General features: G+C 45.1%; 2 protein-coding genes across 2 annotated transcripts; one reads left to right on the plus strand and one right to left on the minus strand.

Moving 5' to 3' along the window:
* Positions 1-1,680: 1,680 nt before the first annotated feature.
* Positions 1,681-5,842, minus strand: POMK (protein O-mannose kinase). The gene is made up of 2 exons (XM_071742725.1): positions 5,244-5,842; positions 1,681-4,727 (listed from the first exon to the last, which is right to left on the minus strand). The coding sequence occupies exons 1-2, from the start codon at positions 5,529-5,531 to the stop codon at positions 3,954-3,956; spliced, it is 1,062 nt and encodes a 353-aa protein (XP_071598826.1). The 5' UTR covers positions 5,532-5,842; the 3' UTR covers positions 1,681-3,953.
* HGSNAT (heparan-alpha-glucosaminide N-acetyltransferase) lies at positions 5,788-18,107 on the plus strand. Its single transcript, XM_071742723.1, has 17 exons — positions 5,788-6,135; positions 6,401-6,540; positions 7,035-7,156; positions 8,090-8,159; positions 8,808-8,877; positions 9,972-10,078; positions 10,536-10,612; positions 11,129-11,159; positions 12,036-12,196; positions 12,548-12,663; positions 13,341-13,462; positions 14,029-14,155; positions 14,316-14,402; positions 15,376-15,453; positions 15,567-15,637; positions 15,771-15,883; positions 16,877-18,107. The coding sequence occupies exons 1-17, from the start codon at positions 5,896-5,898 to the stop codon at positions 17,056-17,058; spliced, it is 1,914 nt and encodes a 637-aa protein (XP_071598824.1). The 5' UTR covers positions 5,788-5,895; the 3' UTR covers positions 17,059-18,107.
* The last annotated feature ends 77 nt before the right edge of the window (positions 18,108-18,184 follow it).

Genomic DNA, 18,184 nt, shown 5'->3' on the forward strand with positions numbered 1-18,184 from the left:
TGCCCTAAAGGCTGCTCACCTGTAGTGGGTTTGGCATCATAGGATTGCTTTTAGCACAGCACACAAAGGGAAACAGGAAACATCAGACTTGGGCCACCCAGAAGGATGCAGCCAGCAGGCAGTTTGGAAAGGAAAACAGAACCTTGACAGTGCTATTCTTTGGATGACCCTGAGGAGAAAAAGAAAAGAGTTTTTAGCTGAATCTGGGACTCTGCTCTGAGATGGGCTGTTTCCATTCAGTATCCTCTGGTGCAAACTTCCCTGGTAAGGACAAAACTGTACTGGGAAATACACTGGGAATTTGTTTTGGTGACAGCACTGGACCAAGGGTAAGGCATAACATACCAGTAATGGATCCAGGTGCCCTGACACAGTTGGCACCACAGCCAGACTGTCAGCAGGCTCAGCTGGCATCTCCTAGGTTCTTCCTGCCTCTACTGTCTTGTGTCCCAAAGGGGATCCAGTCTGGGAAGCAGGTGCTGTTTCTTGGCTCTAGGACAGTCTCTGCTTTGATTCTTTGGATAGTTGGATGTGGTGGGCAGGATGTGCTGTGGGACTGCTGCAGGGATGGCAGTGGACGCATTGCCCCAAAGGGAAGGGAAAGGTTGTGCACATCACTGGTGTCAGCAAAAGGACTGTCCTGTCCCTGGGCAATGGGCCAGACCTAAGGACTACTTCTTTGTGCTAGCAGCGAAAAAAAGCCCTGGGATCACTGGGACCACATCTGCCTTCACACTGACCACCTGGCTAAACTTTTGGGATGGAGGAACAGAGATACAAGAGGAAACCTGGCAACAGCCATCCCAAGAGAAGCACCTTTGGTGGAAAATGATGGGGAATGGGAGGCCCTCAATTTGAGCTTGAGATGAGAACCAGCAGCTATTGCTGATGGTAGGCAGAGCTGTGGCAGTGGCCTTGACAGGGGAGGTCACAGCCACTGATCTAGAGCTGGCTGGGGAGAAGAAGAGGAGAGAGGGGCTTGCAGGCTTCCAGCTGTGAACAGGCTTCTTCCTGCTCTTCATCCTTTGATGTTTTCCACCACACTTAAAGAGCTTCTTGTACTGAGGCAGCAAAGCCCCTGATTGTTTATCCAAGGCTGTTACTGGTGGCAAAAAGGAGAATGCCGGGCAGAGAAAATTAAGAGGAGAGGCAACTGTATCTAGGGCTGTCCTGCCTCTTTTCTCTCTCTGAGGCCTTACCTCTTCACTTTAAGGGAAAAGAAGATGGGAATGGGAGAAGGACAGGATTCATGCAATCTTGAGATTATGGAAATGGAAGAACAGAAAGATGGAGGGTGAAAACTCCTCAGATTTTACTGAAGGAATGGAAGGAGGTGACATTCAAATGGTTGAGGTTGCACACATTTTTAAAATACACAAATATCATGAGCAAGTTAAAGGGGAGGTAGCCTCTTCAACTTCCATGGGTGGCTCTTCTGACTGCCCTTAGGTTTATCTGTCTTGTTACTACAGACTTGCTAATGCAAACACAATACAATCTTTCTTTATGCAAGTTTGCTATCAAAGTACTGGTTCGTCCAGATCCTGGCTATGTTTGGGCAGGAAAACTTGGAATTGCTAATAACTGATGCTAAACTGCCCATCGTGCTGCCATCTGGTGTTTCCTTATAGACAGAAACAACATAGCAAAAAAGAAAAATTGAAGACCCATAATGCTGTATTCAGGAAAAAAATTAATTTATTCCTGCTGAAATGCAATGCTCCACAACACACAAGCTGGAGGAGAAGACATGAGGAAGAGATATGCGGAGGACCCAGTGCTCAGGGGGAACGTGTAGGGGATACCTTTTCTTTAAAAAAAGTGTAACTATTTGATCCAGGAACAGAGAAAGGCATTTCCACAGCAAGAGAATTTCTCCTTTGTTTTTCACCCTGTGGAATTAATATGGTGGTTTACAAGGCGCAGCCATAAACAACAGAGCAAGAATCTGAGCAGAAGCTTGTCTTAACTGAGAGAGAACAGTGTAAGAATCTTGGAAGGTTCTGCTTTTGGGTCTTTGCCACTCTAATAAAAAAAAAATTCATGGTACATTTACTTCACAGCCATCAGATGCTGATTTTTCCTTGAAGTATAGATGATGGCTATCAAGAGGTAACAAGTTATTGCTGAGGCAGATGCAAAAAAGATTTGACTCTCGGTCCTTCATATCTGGATCCTTGGCTTTGAGGAGCTGTAACAGGATGCTTTTCCAACTGTTGTACATCCTGGAGTCATGCTGGAACTGTAACCTTAGGAATAACAACTGATGAGTTCATATGGGCTTGGATGATGCAATTGCAACAGAGAGAGCATTCTTTTTCCCCAGGCTCCTTTAAGGTGTTTTGAGTCACATTCCAAGACAAACATAAAGTATCCAAAATCATTGTTCTCTTTTAGAGACCTTGACTTATGAGCTTTGCTTCCTGACAACCTGAGCAGGAAAGCGGCCAGGAAGGACTGCACAAGTTCAAAACAGCAAAAATCCACTCATTTAAGAAAACAGTCTGCCCAGAGGGAAAGGAAGGCCATAATAAGCAGCCTTCAAAGGGCTCATGCTGGCATTTTATGAAATTGGATATGAACTTTGAAATTTGCAGGGAAGTTCTCCCATTTTTAATAAAATTTTGATAGCAACAGAATACACCTGCATTGGAACATTATGTACACAAACCAGCTGTATGTATGTATGTATACAAAACATTCTCAGCTCAGTCATAACATGGCTTGTTTAGGCAAACAGGAATATCAGCACAAAAAATATCAGAACAGGACCCCATGGCAGCAGAAAGGACTATGTAATTCTTGCTTAAAAAATCACTTTTCAAGTCAAAACATGAAAGTTGTCTCAGGCTTTTAAGGACCAAGTCCACAGAACAGAAAGTCCTCAGGTGTGTAATGATCGAACTCGTGTGGTGTTCATACTATTAATATATTTTCATCAAAAGAACAAGTACATCCCAGTCCCACCAGAGCCTAATGCTGGATTAAGGCATCATTATTCTTCCACTCCAGCTCTTGGTACCAGCCCATAACATACATGTAGGTACCAAAAGCTTTTTAACATACTGAAGAAAAAAATCAGACTTTTTTAATGCTTGGTTAATTGCTTGGTGGGCTCTGAATTCAGATCCAACAGAGTTGTATGCCTGAATATACAGGGCTTTTATTTTCCAAAGCTCATGTTTAATGCTCATTGCTGTAGAAGGAAGTGACATTCTCAGTTCCTTGTTCTCCTCCCTTCAAGTCATGATGATACTCAGTAAGGATAATGAATGAAAAAAAGATACATTTCAGCCCTTTTCCATAGTGGTCATGATTTCTGTGGATTAAAAAAGAGCAAGAAGCTCTTTTTTTTATTTTTTTTTTTTTTACAGCTTCCTCTCCAAAGAGACAATTTGAGAAGACCATGAGGCAAAGACCTGAAAACCAAGAGCATATGTCTGTAAGCAGTCTCTTTGGGATCTGCATCATCTGCTTGCTTACCAAGTGGCTACATGCTTGCTGGGATGGGATATGGGGCCCACAAAGCAAGGGCCACACAGCTCCAATTCCCCATCCAGCAGGAAGGGACTGGGGTTTTGGCATCAGGGATCACCAAAATCTGAAGTGAACTGGGGTACTCCCTTCTGACTGCTTTTACTCCATGGGAAAGTGGGTGAGGGCTTTGTGGATAAGGCACGGGCCAAAGCCACAGGAATTAGCACAAAGCTTGGAGGGGGGCATGGTTTCTTCTCTGCAGTCCTCTACCAATCAGCTTATTTTTTTTAACTCCTTTACTCAAATTTTCTGAGAGAGGTTTTGTGTAAATGTTGCAAAAGAAAAGGTATTATTTCTTAAGGAATCAAAAGGTACAAGTTCAGTTGTCCTTTTCAGCTCTGGGGACAGATTTTGCCCTTCAGGCAAGCTAAAGAGGAAGGAGCTCAGCTTCGGTGTGTCGTTTGCCTCATGATTCACTATAACATTTCCCTGGTACCAGGCATGGCTGCTTCCCGGATAAGCAGAGTCAAAACCTTCCTGTAGGTGTCCAAGACCTCTTGTGCAGAAGGCCTTTCAGCTGGGTCCTTCTTCTTACACGCTGCATGGATGTCAAACAGATGCAGCCGCACAATGTCACTTCCTTCAACGTGGCCCAAGAAAAAATTGGAGACATCTGGGATTTTCCAGATATCTGTTTTCTCATCATAGGGAGGCATGAGGTCATCCCTGAACGGCACCTCTTCTCCGTAGGGCCAACGCTGCTCAGGAGCTACAAACTCACCCCGGAGCTCCCGATGACCGCACTTCACCAGCACCCCAGCACTCTTGTTCACAAGAGGCAAAGCGTCCAAATCATTCACCAGGATGTGGAAGTCAGTTGTTAGGAGATACTGAGAGAGGACCTTGTCCAGGTCGTTTGAGTCACACATCACCAAGGTGCCCAGAGGGCTGCTGTGCAGGTACCTGATGATGCTCATGTAGTCTATAGCGAGCATGAACCTGCGATGCCAGGTGTTCATGGCCTTGTACCTGGGCATGTGGAGAGTTTCATTCAGGCCCCTCAGGGAGCCTAGAGGATGGTACTCGGTGAGGATTGTGAACTGCTGCTCACAGTAGCCAAGCAGCCGGACTATGTGCTTGCTCTGAAGTGCTTTCAGCATCTTCAGCCCGTGGAGAAAGTCCTCCTTCAGCTCCGAGTTGGTGAGCTGTGAAAGGACCACTTTGTTTTCCTTCCACTCAGAAAGGAAGACCTGAGAACATACGAGAGACATGTAAGATGTGGAGAGCCTTCTTCCACCAACTGCTGACCTCCAAGTAACCGCTCCATTACAACTACAAATTAAAGTCACAAGGCACGAAGTCAAACCTTTAGGTAGGGCCATGCTACCTGTAGCAGCAAGCCCTTACTGATGTCATAAATACATCATGATTTCCTAAGTTTTCTTTGGGATGGGCAATGCAGGTCAATTAACTAATACCACCCAACCAGCCAGTCTTACTCTGCCACAATTGTACCATGTGCACATGCTTCACCAATGTCTGTAATTTTGCTCATGCAGTTGGATACCACTCGGTGTAAGCGTCATGGCCCAAGGCTCTGGTCACACTCAGCCACCTGTTCTGTGTACCTTATGAGTATCCATATGCCCCTGGATGTCTCCAGTCACCACAGGGATAATTGTAACAGAAGTATAGGCAGTAATCAGCCAGCAAACAGAGAAAGATCTTTTATCCAAAGGAGGGAAGAAAGCACAGCCAAAACTCACCTTCTTCACAGCGCCTTCACCTACACACTTGAGTTTCCTCACTTCTCTCTTTATGGCTTCGCAGGAGAGCCACGGGGAGCAATTCTTTACCGTTCCCAGTTTGAAGTACCCAAAAGGACAGAGGTTGGGGTCTGCTTCGGTGCGCCTCGAAGCTATGTAAAACTTGTTGAGGTACAGGTAGAGAAAGGCATTAAGGAGCAGGACGGCCGCAAGCAGTAACACCAAGGAGACGGACGACACCTCCCTGGGAGGAAACTCCCTCCTAAAGAAGTGAGGTTTTTTTTCCATGGCCGTGCCTTCTGCATTCTCTGTCAAAGACGGAGGCTGAGCAGGACCCTCTCCCAGCCCGGGGGAGAGGGCCCGTGGGGCTTTTTCATCGCAGGCTCCACAGCTGCCTCGCAGGCACTGCAGCCCTGAGCTGCAGCCCTATGGGGAAAACCACGCAGGGTGGCAGCGGTGCGTGGTGACACCAGCTTCGAGCTCGACGCTTGTTCACCCCCCGGCCTTTGTAACCAGGCGGGGCCGGGACTCCTAACCCCGGAAAACACACGGAGGAGAGCGGAAGGACCGACAGCGCTTCCCGACCTCACCGCGACCACGGGGGGCGGTGGCGACGGCAGCGGCGGCCCCGCCCAGGGCGGTGCGCAGGGAAATGGCGACGGCGGCAGCGGTAGCGGCCGTGGCGGTGGTGGTGGCGGCAGCTCTGCTGATGGCCCCCGGGCAGACGCAGCCGCCCCGGGAGGGCCCTCCGGAGGGGAGCAGGGTCGGGTCCCACGGGGAAGCGGTGGAGCGGAACCCTCCGGGGCGGATGGATCAGGCCCTGCTGCTCGTCCGCAACGAGCTGTCCGCGCAGGGCCTCCGCCTCGCCACCCTCTCCGGCTCCTGCCACCAGGTGAGCGGAGCGGAGCCGAGCGGAGCCGCCGAGGGTTGTGCCGTCCCGGGGCCTCCGCTTTTGACAACCTTATCCCGGCCCTCGGAGGGGCTGCTTGGCTTTTCTGGCCACTCGCCGTGGGGCTTCGACATCGGAGCGGGAAGCCCCACGGGCATCTTCCCCCTTATCTTTGCCCCTATGCGAAGCATGGTCCCCAGCCCTACATCACCCCCCTTTTCGCTCTCCTTCGGCACTAATGAGCTCCCTTCACCCTCTTCCTCCGCAGTGCTTGTATCAGTTCCTGACGTTTGTCCCACCCAGCAATGAGAGCCTGACAAAGCCGGGCATGGCGGTGGTCATGGTGGATACGCAGCATCCACTCACCCTCCTCCTCAACGGTTCTGAGAGCGATCGAGAGCTCTGCAAGTACGTGGCCCTGCCTCAGGAAACAGATGGGGAGCTCTGGTTTTGTGGGTTTTGAGTTAGCTTCTTTATTGCCTGCTCATCACCTCCTACTTCCTGACTGTTCAGACCTTGAGGTGAGTCTTCCCCCTGCTAATGGAGCTGTAGCAGACGCTGTAGTTGTGCTGCAAGCATCTACACGCAGGCAGGAGCCCAAAGGGGATGAGCAGAGCCAGCACATGCAAGCACCTGGTTTCTCTTGCAGAGAGTCTATAGTTCAAGAAGACAGCTGATGGAGCAGGCAGCACATGTGTGGTAAAACATCTGTGCTGGGCTAGGGGAGGGTAATGCTTGTAAAAGGCAAAGCCAGGCAGCTCCTGGCTAGATCATGCTGTTAGTCCAAGTTTTCAGCTTGCTTTTCCTATCAGCACTCAGGCATACAGCCCCTCAGATGCTGCTGCGGTACCTGCATTAAGCAGTTACAGCTCAGCAAATTTAATTTCCTTTATCCTTTGCAGGATTCAGTATCATTTTGGAGAGTTTGGCAACTATTCCCTTGTGGTAAAGACCCTAAGTACGAGCACCAAAACTGTTTCTTGTGACCTAATCACCAATGAAGGCCCTGTCAACAGCTACCTCCGTATGTAATGCTCTGTTTCCCCCTTCCATTCTACAACTTGCATGTCTCCCAGCTGAACCAACTTCCTAAAAAGCCTGTGCAGCCATTCATGCACTGCTGAAGATGTTGTGGGCTTCCTCCTCCTCTCTCCAAGCATCTTCCTTACATTTTATACACTCGTCTTGAGGTCCTGACCCAGATCAGGCATCTTTGTGTGATACACTGCATGTCTGCAATTCTTTTTGCTGCAGGGATTAGCCCAGAAATATCAGTGGGTATGTGTCTGGGGGGAGGTACTTTTGTAGTTAGCTCCTGTTTTCCTGCATGTTTATATATGTACATAGGATGAATCCTCCCTATTCTTCCCTCTGCCTTGACTCTCTCACAAAATCGGAAACAGTTCATGCAGTGTTTGGATTTTTGTCATACCTGTAATTCTAAACCTCAAGTCTTCAAGTTTTGTGCATATTTTATCCAGGGCAGTTTCAAACTCTTGTCTATATCTCTTCCATCCTTTTCCTTTACATTAGGTTATTCTTCAGTCCTTCCAGTTTTCCCCCTGTAAAGAAAAATTCTTCATGCTTGCAAACTTGGTGTGTTACCCTTTTCCCCATCTTCTTCATGTTGAGACCGTTTTTAAATCTCTTGCAGCACATAGACTCCTTTCTCACCATTGTCTTGTGATTGAATACAGATTTATTTTGCCTTTTTTATGTTGACATGGGCAGTCCCTGATTTGCACTTCAAAACTACCCTGCTTTTGTTTTGGGTTCTGTTGTGTTGGATGTTTTTCTCTGTGTCTCAGGCTGGGAAGATGTAGTGCACAGAGAAGATGGTATGATGGTTGGTGGGTTGTGCTTTTTTTTATATTTGTGTCACATTTGGCCAAGCCCAGGCTGCTGCATGGTTTTGTTAGATGATTTATGAAGCTGTGTTCCTCTCTCTTTCATGCAGCTATTCTCTATGCTTTCCTGGTTTACATGGGGATCCTTGCTATCCTGATTATTGGGTGTCTTCTTATGAAGTAAGTGAACAGCATCCTAACACCTCCCCACACGTGAAGTGAGGCCACCAGTTTCAAAACACTCATCCTAGTGTGGTGGTGCTTCAGAGTCCCACTGTAGCCCTGCTGGCAGATTCTGTTACCAGGCTGCCATGAACAAGTTAGGCTCTGGTAGCTGTCCACATGAGAATAAATTCAGTGATGCAATTTCACTTGAGAGTACCTGAGATATCTCCCAGGCCTTGTTTCAGCTGGTGTGTTAGAGCAGTTCCTGCAGAGCTGCTGACTGCTTATACACTTGCACACACCCTGCCTCACCCTCCCATTACTTGTTCTTGGGTCCAACCTGAAATTCCCAATACAGGTTAGCAGGATCTAAGCATGTTTAACATATGCAGCCTTCCATCCTTCGTGCTCAATGACCTGAGTCATCCCTGCCTGTAAGCAACCCAGAATAAAGTCCCAGAACCTGAGCTTGAGGCAGTAGAATTCCACAGTTGGACCTAACTGATATCCCAGGTACTGGCTGAGTTTCATTATTACCTATGTTTTTTAGGAAAACAGGAACTGCTCCAACTTTTGATTTATGCTGCTAAGTAGTTGATATTAAGATGAAATTGGCTATGAAGTACTTAATGTTTTGTGTTTTAAACTGTTACAAATTTTCAGAATTGATCCAGTCAGAAACTGGGTTTGCAAGAAACTGAACCCCAGAGAAACTGATCGTCTGATTAATTCTGTGAGTGACCATGGTATCTTTAGCTTGCATTCTGTAGTGTTTTAATCTTTGAGGAGCAGGCACTATCAGGATATCTGGGGACTTGTTTTTTTACTAATCATCTTCCCTTTGTGTGAGTTTCCTTTGGCAAATCTTACACTGATTTCAGACAGGCAATGTTATGTTGATGCATAGTGCTAGACTATGTTTCCATGCAAGTTTAGTGGATTCCCATATGGATTCCCAGCTCTTCCAAGTCTTGAACATATAGCTTTGTTCTCTCTTTGGTTCCTCTAGAGCAAATATGTTGGTGAAAATACTGTCCCCTTACGACACAGTGTAAGAGAAGGGAAGAAATGCCAGCTTTCAGGTCTGCTCCCAGCACAGTATTAATTTTATCAGGATCTACACTTAGGATTTCTCTGGCAGCTTTAGAGAGGACATTGCAGTGTGAGCTGTGTTTTGTACCTGGAGTATAGATAGATCATCAGAGTTTGGGCTTCACATCTAGGAGAGCCAAACCTGTTTAGAACCAAAAGACTTAGGAGCAGAGCTCTGCACCAGTTCTTCTGGTTGTTTATCTCTATAGCTGTGTTACAGCAATGTCTGATTCTTCATCCTGTCACTGGGGCTGATCAGCATGACTCAGGGAACTCAACTGGAAAGAAGCCACTCCTGCATTTAACAGGATTCATTTTCAGCTGGTTAGCTCTCTAAATGGCCCCTCAATGGTTTCAGACAAGTGCCAATGGGATGGATCCTGCTTGAGAGTTAGGAACTGGACCTGCTTAGCTCTGTTGTAAAGCAGCACTCTCAGAGACAGCAAGTCTGTAGCTGATTTGGACTGGACCCAACCCTCATGAGCCTCAACCACAGACTCTTTTCACTGCATTGTTGTTTCCACCCTGGTCAGAGGTGGAATGTGGAGCATCTGCTATTACTGCAATATGGTGGAGCCAGGAAGGGGTTAGAAGTAGCAAGTGGGGAAACAAAAGGAAGAGGAATATGGGGAGAACAAAGACAAACACAGTATGTGAAAGCTTGCTGGCCTCTGTTCCTTAGGCAGCTGCTGCAGCTGCTGACTTGCCCTTCATGTTTTTGGATTGTTCCCAAAGGAGCTTGGGTCCCCAAACACAACAGACTCCATTAGCAGTGATCCCAACCCACGTTTCTGGAGCACAAACTCCTGGCAGCGGCTGCGGTCCCTGGACACCTTCCGCGGGTAAGTGTAAGACCTTGCCCAAAAGCAGCTCTTGCAAGGGGAATGAGATTTTTCCAATGGTGGTTTGATAGTGTATGGAAAAATGGAGCAGATGGATGGTTCAGGGGGTCTCTTTGACTTGGACGTTACTCCAGGTTTTAATTCTTGGATTTTCTGAAGCACTTCGCAGTTGATCAAGTTTGAGGAGACAAAAATTTTGGCAGAGAGTAGAAAAAAATTGATGTGTTCAGTGCAAAGATGTTGTCTGAAGGATCTTACTATGGTTCACCACCACTCATGAGCCTTGAAATGCTGTTTCCTCATTGGCATAGCTGGAAACCGTGTACATAACCTTCCTTAAAAAAAGAAACAAACCAGGACTCACAGTTAGAAATGTTTGAACCTTGACTGTGTTTTCATGTATATGTATTTCATTGACACGTGATACTTTGTGTCATTTTTATTGTTGTCTTTTTAGGCTCTCTCTTATAATTATGGTGTTTGTTAACTATGGAGGAGGAAAATACTGGTTCTTCAAACATGAGAGTTGGAATGGTAAAGTACAATTGAAAGAGTTCATCTGGGTTTTAACTGCAGCAGTGTTTTTTCCTCAGCAGGGTACCTGTCCCACAAGTGGGCAAAGCAGTGTATAGTCTTGCTTGTCACAGTGACAGGATGGTTTCAGGTCACACAATCTGTGTGTAACCTTTTCATTTTTGACACAGGTTCATATCTTTAACTTCTCTGTGTTGTTAAATAACAGTCAAGCTGAGGATGCTTGATGCTGTGCAAAAAAAATGCATTAATGGGCAAGCCGATGGGGAAGCATCAGCTTGGTTGGGCATCCTGCCACCCTAGTGGGGAACAGCAAGGATCTCATCCCTGAAGAAGAATTTTAAAAGCAGTGAAGCAGGGTGATGAGGTCTTTTTAAATTTTGTTTATAACATAGTTTAGATTTTGGGGCATCAAATAATTGTAAACAGCCTGCAATTCCTTTGGAAAATCAATAATGCTGTTAAATTTGGGGATGATTCAGGGTAAATAATGTGTTCCTTCATATTTCTCTGTAGGATTAACAGTGGCAGATCTTGTGTTTCCATGGTAAGTCTTCCTGAAAAATATTCTTTTGTCAAGTCATTCTCCACGTTAAGGGTTGCAAGAACATTGTGTGCACCTTGCCTTCCTGTGGAAATGTATTTGGAGGGATGAACCTGGGTTGAACAGCTTATAAAAAATCCGCCCCTTCAGATAACAGCATCATCTTTAGGAACTAGTAGAAGAACTAAGTGCTTATGGCTGCCCCAAATAATCTTTCCTCCCCTGACATTTCAGTGTAAGGCCCAGGGTTACCCTGCCAGTGGAAGCTCCCTGAGGAGCTCATTGCTATGCTACTGTGTTGAACATGGAAATTCTGGCAAGATTCAAAGCTGGACTGATATGTATCCAGAGTCAAAATAGGCAAGGGAATTTTGGATTAAATTAATCTTTCTATAACCAGAGGATAGTCTCATGGGGAATTATCCCATCTGCTCCTAGCATGCTTCTCTAAAATATACACCAGTTGTGGTGACTCTTGCACCATCTCTTCGAGATGGGAGCTGGACTTAGACAGTGAACCTAATCTAGAGGTCAGCTCTGAATTTGAGTCATAGATTTGCAACTCGTGTTTTACTGCTCTGAAGATGCTAATTAAATTTTGGGTAATAGAATTTTTTAGTGACATATGTATTGCTGCAAAAACACCAGAATGCAATTACTTCCCTGAACCTTATTGCCTCAACTGACCACTGAAATATGTGGATAGGTCCCCTAGTACAAGCTCAGTTTTAGCGATCAGAGGAAATAAAGTTGTTTAGTTTCAATGCATATATTGAATATTGGGCCACTGCAGGCTACTGTTACCTTCAGTGTTTGCTGTCATGCACGTGTGTGATGAGACATCTGTCAGCTCCATTTCCCATCTCCTCTGCTCTCTAGGTTTGTGTTCATCATGGGGACATCAATATCGTTGTCAATGAGCTCCATGCTGAGGTGGGGAAGTTCCAAGTGGAAGCTGCTCAGGAAAATCCTCTGGAGGAGTTTTCTGCTAATCCTGCTGGGAATCTTAGTTGTGAATCCCAATTACTGTCTTGGCCCTTGTGAGTGGAACTTGAGCTCTTCCCTTTTATTTCTCTAACAGTTTTTCCTGCACCCATGGCCATGCTATTGAGAAAAGTGTTGGTTTTGCTGTACTGACCAGTTGCACAGGGGCAGTTTGATGGTATCCTGTAGAGTGCTGTTCAGTTCTGCACTGATGCAATTCTCCCTTTTTAACCCCTGTGTGGACCACTTCTTTCCCAGGGTTATGATTTACAGAAAGTGGGGTGGCAGAGTGGAGGTGTCCCTGATACCTGCAGGTGGGTCTCACCTCTCCCTGGAGAAGGGTAGCTTTTGCATTTACAAAAGAGCCCAGGTCTGCTCCTCTTCCATGTTGCTTGCTTATTTTTCAGTGTCCTGGGATAATCTGCGCATTCCTGGGGTACTCCAGAGGCTGGGATTCACATACCTGGTGGTTGCTGCTCTTGAACTCCTGTTTACAAGAGCTGGGGCTGAGAGTGGGACATTGGTGAGTTGTGTAGAGAGCTGACAGGTCCTACTGGGGCAGGGTTTGTGAGATTTTGCTCTGGTTTGGATGCAAAGGCCACGTGAGAAACGATGAGAAAACACATAGCATTTTACCTGATGTGTAGTGCAGCGTGACCTGGCAAAAATTTTGGGGAATTTTATCACATCTAGCTTTACTGTATTTGAAGATTTCACTGATCCATTCAGATGATGCTTAGAAGCAGGCAGTGCCAGGCACTTTTTGATGAGTTTCCACCACCAAGGGACCCCAGGGACAGGCATCTCTGTGAGGAGTCCTGTGGCCTGTTTTGTCCGGTTAATTTTGGCACCGTTTTTTTTTCACAGCAGGGGAAAGTAATTCACTTTTTGGCCTTTCTGGAGTCTGTTTTCCCAAAAGGCTTTTTGTTCTGCTCATGAATCAAAATTCCTTTTGACATTTTCCAAGCTAAAAAACATTGCGGGCTTTTTTTTAAAAGTTTGCTTCTCCCCCTCCCCTAAGTAATTACAGGTCTGGAAATAGTTTGTGAAGATAAAAGGTCTATTGCTAGAATCCAGTTTTGTAATGACAAGAGCTCCTTCTTGTATATGGGGGACTGCCTGCCAGGAAGTACAGGATGGCCCCAGAGGCATGGTTTTTTTTACTTGCCAACTAATACCTCCCCCCTCCATCTCATGCAGGAGACCCGATGTCCTGCTCTGCAGGATATTCTCCCTTACTGGCCACAGTGGATTTTCATTTTGGTATTAGAAGGGATTTGGCTCTGCCTCACCTTTTTGTTACCAGTGCCAGGTTGTCCCAGGTAAGACTATGCACTCAGACTACTTTCTGTGGAGCATCAGGTTGTTATTCTTCTACTGATTATAAAAAAGATTTTATTAGCCATAAGGAAAGAATGAAAAGGAGAGATTTTAGGCCAGCAGGGTTAAGGGAAGCATTCACCATTTGAAAAAAATTCACTTTTGCACTAAGGCACCTGGTGTTATAAAAGTGACATCACCGTTACTTTCTATCCAAATAAAAGGATTAAAATCTCCCTGAGGTCTGTGTACAGCTATATTTGAGCATCACAGTGTCATCCCTGCCTCAATCTTTGCCCCTTTAGTTGGTCAGCACCTCCAGAGCAGGTGGCTGGGTAGCTAGGGCTGAACTGAAGCATTGCTTTAGGCTCCCAGTACTGCCTGTCCCCTTGTAAACCAGCTGCTTGTGGCATCACAGTGGTCAAAACAGGGTGGCACCAGCCAGCTGTCATGCAGGACCTGTATTTCACTGCATGAAAACATTGAGCATGCTGGACCAGTGGAACAGATACTAGTCAAGTGGAATGTACCAATGCTTTGTGTCATAACCTGTTTGCTTCTGTCCTAGGGGCTATCTTGGTCCCGGGGGCATCGGAGATTTTGGAAACTACCCCAACTGCACTGGTGGAGCAGCTGGTTATATTGATCGTTTGCTTCTTGGAGAAAAGCATATATATCAGCATCCCTCCTCAAGTGTAAGTATCTTTTGGTGTGCAGGATGAAGGCACCAGCAAGCACTGAACACAGCTTTCAGGGTGGGCTTGGGAATGGTACATGCAAGGGGATGGAAAAAATAAAACCAACCCAAGACATTAGTTTCTCTGGTGTCCTGTAACAACATGTTTTCTCTTTAAGGTGATTTACCAAACAACAATGCCATATGATCCTGAAGGAATTCTGGGGACCATAAATTCTGTATTTATGGCATTTTTGGGACTGCAGGTATCTCCTTTCTTTCTGGCTCTGTGCTACAATGGGAAAATTTGAAGGGATCTTGGAAGTGGGGAGGCAACTTGGTTTCTTTATTTAAGGCTGAGATTGGTTCTAACAAAACCTTTTACAAAACAATGTTTTCAGGCTGACTTAGCCTGAGGTGGGTGTCAAGAGTAGAATCCAGTCTGGCAATAGCTTGCGTTAGCTAAACCAAGACTTTTTCAATGTTTTCATAAGGGTTGAACACAAGAAGTTTGCAAAATACCCACTCAAATTTCTTTTGCTTGTTTAAAGGTTGGGCTTATGCTGGGAGTAGGCTGGCTCTGCATTTTGGAAAACAGGACTAGAGAAGCATAGTTTTCATGGTTTTAAAGGTTCCAGCTGTACATGTTCCCTGTTGCTAATTTTCCACTTGCTATGTATGCAGTGTTAACCACCTTGCATGGGTGCTATTGGTGTCCTCACCTTTCCAGACACAAGGAAGGTGTCACCAGTATCAAAAGCTTGTGCTGGCTAAAGAATGTTACCCCACGTAGCACTGCAGGGCAGAAGGATGACACTGAGGAATGAATCATCAGGACAAATTTCTTAGAGGTGTATGAAAAGGAGCACGTGCTCTGAGCAGGCAAGGTTGTGACATGGCACTGTGAAAAAGCTCTTGGCTGGCAGTGAAGAATCCTTGGTGAGGGAGATGGAATTTGGTCACATTGTGTTAACCCAAGAGAGTTGCTTGTCCCCTTCCTCAGTGTTAGCAGCATAAGGAAGGGAGAAAAGTTGTACCCCTACTGTTGAGTGTTTTTATGTTTTCCCCATTTGTGTCCATTCTTTGCAGAGAGCTCTGATTCTGAGCCTTTCAGCCACTTTGATATAAATCCTATTTGTGTTCTCTGTCTTAGCACAGAGGTGGCAAATATATCTGGCTCTTGAAATGTAGTTACATTTATGGACATGAATTAAGTTTTTTGTATTCTTTTTGTATCAGGCAGGAAAAATTATTTTGTTCTACAGAGATGATCACAAACAAATTATGGGTCGGTTCTTTGTATGGAGCATAATAATGGTAAGTCAGATAGTTATGTAGCTCTCTAAAAAACATGTATTTTTATGCAAAGCAAACTGTTTTTGCAGGTTGTTGCAGTAGTTATATAAACTTCAGCAAACTTTCTCTTTCAGGGAATTATTTCTGCCATCTTGACAAAATGTTCTAAAGAAGAAGGGTTTATTCCAATAAACAAGAACTTATGGTAAGCAAAGAGATACAGATTTTACTGTGTTTTTTCTTAATCTTACCTTGAAGAGTATTTTACCTTTCTTCTACTGAGATCTCTCTGAATCACATCGTTCTTGAAATAATCTTCCTACTGAACATGTACGTAGGTCAATATCATATGTGACAACCATGAGCTGCTTTGCCTTCATCCTCTTATTGCTGATTTATTACCTTGTGGATGTCAAGAGGCTCTGGTCGGGTGCTCCATTTTTCTACCCAGGTCAGTAAAATCACAGCAGGAAGCATACTCCTTCCAGTTCTTTCTGCACCAATACTATCCTTTTGTTTCCTGTGCTTCCTCGTCTTTAAAAAGCATCAGGTTTTAGAATGAGGTAACCTAAGGATGCCAGAATGATTAACTTGATCTAAACTTTTGTGTAGAACTGGGACACTAAAGAACAGATATTTAGAAGAAAGGCACTGACAAGTTTTTAAATGAGGGCTGGAAGCTGCTATTGCTAATGACTGTTCTCAGCTTGGACTCAAGTTAAGGTCGCAGGCAACAGCTGCCTAGGACCAAGCAAAATACCATAGCTGGTTCAGAGTGGGTTTTGGAGGACTGCTGAGACTTGTGAAACTCAAAAGCCTGTCAGCAGAGCAATACCACTTCTGAAGATGTGGAATATGAAATCCCCTGGGCAGCTGTGTAGGTTCTGTCTCTGTTTTTCCAGATAAGCCTGTCTCTCAAAGCATCCCACTGTGGCTTTAACCACACTGGGCTCTTGACAAACATCTGAGTACAGAATGCAAACCCACAGCAGAGGGAACCTTTCAGCAGTTTTGGTGGCTGGGCAGGAAGATGGGGAGGATGACAGCATAGTATTGTATTTCCTACCAGAAATCCCAGAGCTTTGAAGGGCAGTCAACATTTGTTTATTAAGGCAACAGATCTGACCAAATAGGCTGGCACTTGGCCAGCCTGAAGACAATAACTGTGATTATTCTCCTTGTCAGTAAAATTGCAGGATACTTATTCAGTTGTATTTTCAGTTTAGCACATAGACTGTCTGTATTTCTTTTCACTAAACGTTTTGGGGGGAAGAGAACCCCTCAGACTGTATTTGAAAACACATGTGTAGCATCTTTGGGACAAGTAAGATGAGCTGTTGTTGTCTCAGCGCCTGTTTCATAAGCCTGGCATGGCTCTGACTGCTTACTCTGAAGCAAGTTCATCCCTGCTCTTTCAAGTGATATGACCTGTGCTTAATTACAGGAATGAACTCAATCCTGGTTTACATTGGACATGAAATATTTGAAAACTACTTCCCTTTTAAGTGGAAGATGCAAGACAGCCAATCCCACGCAGAGCATCTGACTCAAAACCTCACTGCAACAACTCTTTGGGTCATAATATCATATTTACTTTACAGGAAAAAGATATTCTGGAAAATCTGATTAGGAAAATGAGATTGTCAAGGTATAGTGGGCCTAGATTCTGATGGGGCAAGTGCATAAGGTGGATTAGCCTGCAATATTGCCACAGGTGCTGCACTGCATTACTAAAAAGGGATACTAGCTCAAGTTTACAGTGCCACTGAAGTTGTCATCAAGACTTTTATGTGACTTAAGGGACAGTATTTGCCTGTTTAGCAATTTTTTTGCCAGTTTAACTGCTGCAGTTACTCTTTGTCTTCTGTATTTTGTAAATATTTTACTGATCTTCCTTCTTCAGATAGAGAAACTGAATATACTGCAACAGTTGGGTTTATGAAAGGAACTGCAAGGGATCTGGGTGGTGACTGCAAGGGGTGATTGGTGTGGGACTGTGGTAACAGTCACTGCATCTGACAAGGGATCCCCTAACTCAGGTGTTTGGGGTTTGTATATACCCTTGGTACCTGCCATGTGCCTGTGCCACCCTGGCTCCTGACACACACTTAACTCTGCCATCTTTTTGACTCTAGAGCACTGGTAGCATCCTCAGCCCAGCACTTTTGTCAGTGGTGCAGTGGAAAGCTCAGGGGGTACCTCTGTGCTACAGCATGCTGCAGAAAGTGGTGATTCAACTTACAATTCTTTGTGTTTTTGGATCAAAACCTTAGGTTTAGGATCCTGCTAAAGGTCTCTGCTGCTGGCTTATTAATCAGCATGCTACTGCTACAGTCTTAGCAGCCTGTCTGTGCGTGTTCTGGTCCTTTGTGTTACATTCCTCTAGCATGGATGAGGTCTGAGTTCCACATGCTACACTCTAAGAGTGCAGAAGAGCCAGTTCCTATTGACTTTGGTAACATCCAAGTGATTATACAAAATCTGATGAAACCAGTCCTCTTTATAAGTGGATTTATGTAAGGGCCCTGGATCTGAAAACCAGCAATACAAGTAGAATTTAGTAAAAAAGAAAGCAGTAGCAGACCAGTTCAATGTAAGATAACAGTTTTTGGAAACTTGGAAAATTCACTCATGCTGTGATTTCCAAATAATTGCTAATAAAAAGCTTAAAATACCCTGCAAAGCTCTCTGTATATGTATAAATATGGAAAAAAATAAGATGCTATGGAAAAAAAAAACCTAAAACAAATAG

The sequence above is a fragment of the Heliangelus exortis genome, chromosome 4, assembly GCF_036169615.1.
Source record: "Heliangelus exortis chromosome 4, bHelExo1.hap1, whole genome shotgun sequence".
NCBI lineage: Eukaryota > Metazoa > Chordata > Aves > Apodiformes > Trochilidae > Heliangelus > Heliangelus exortis.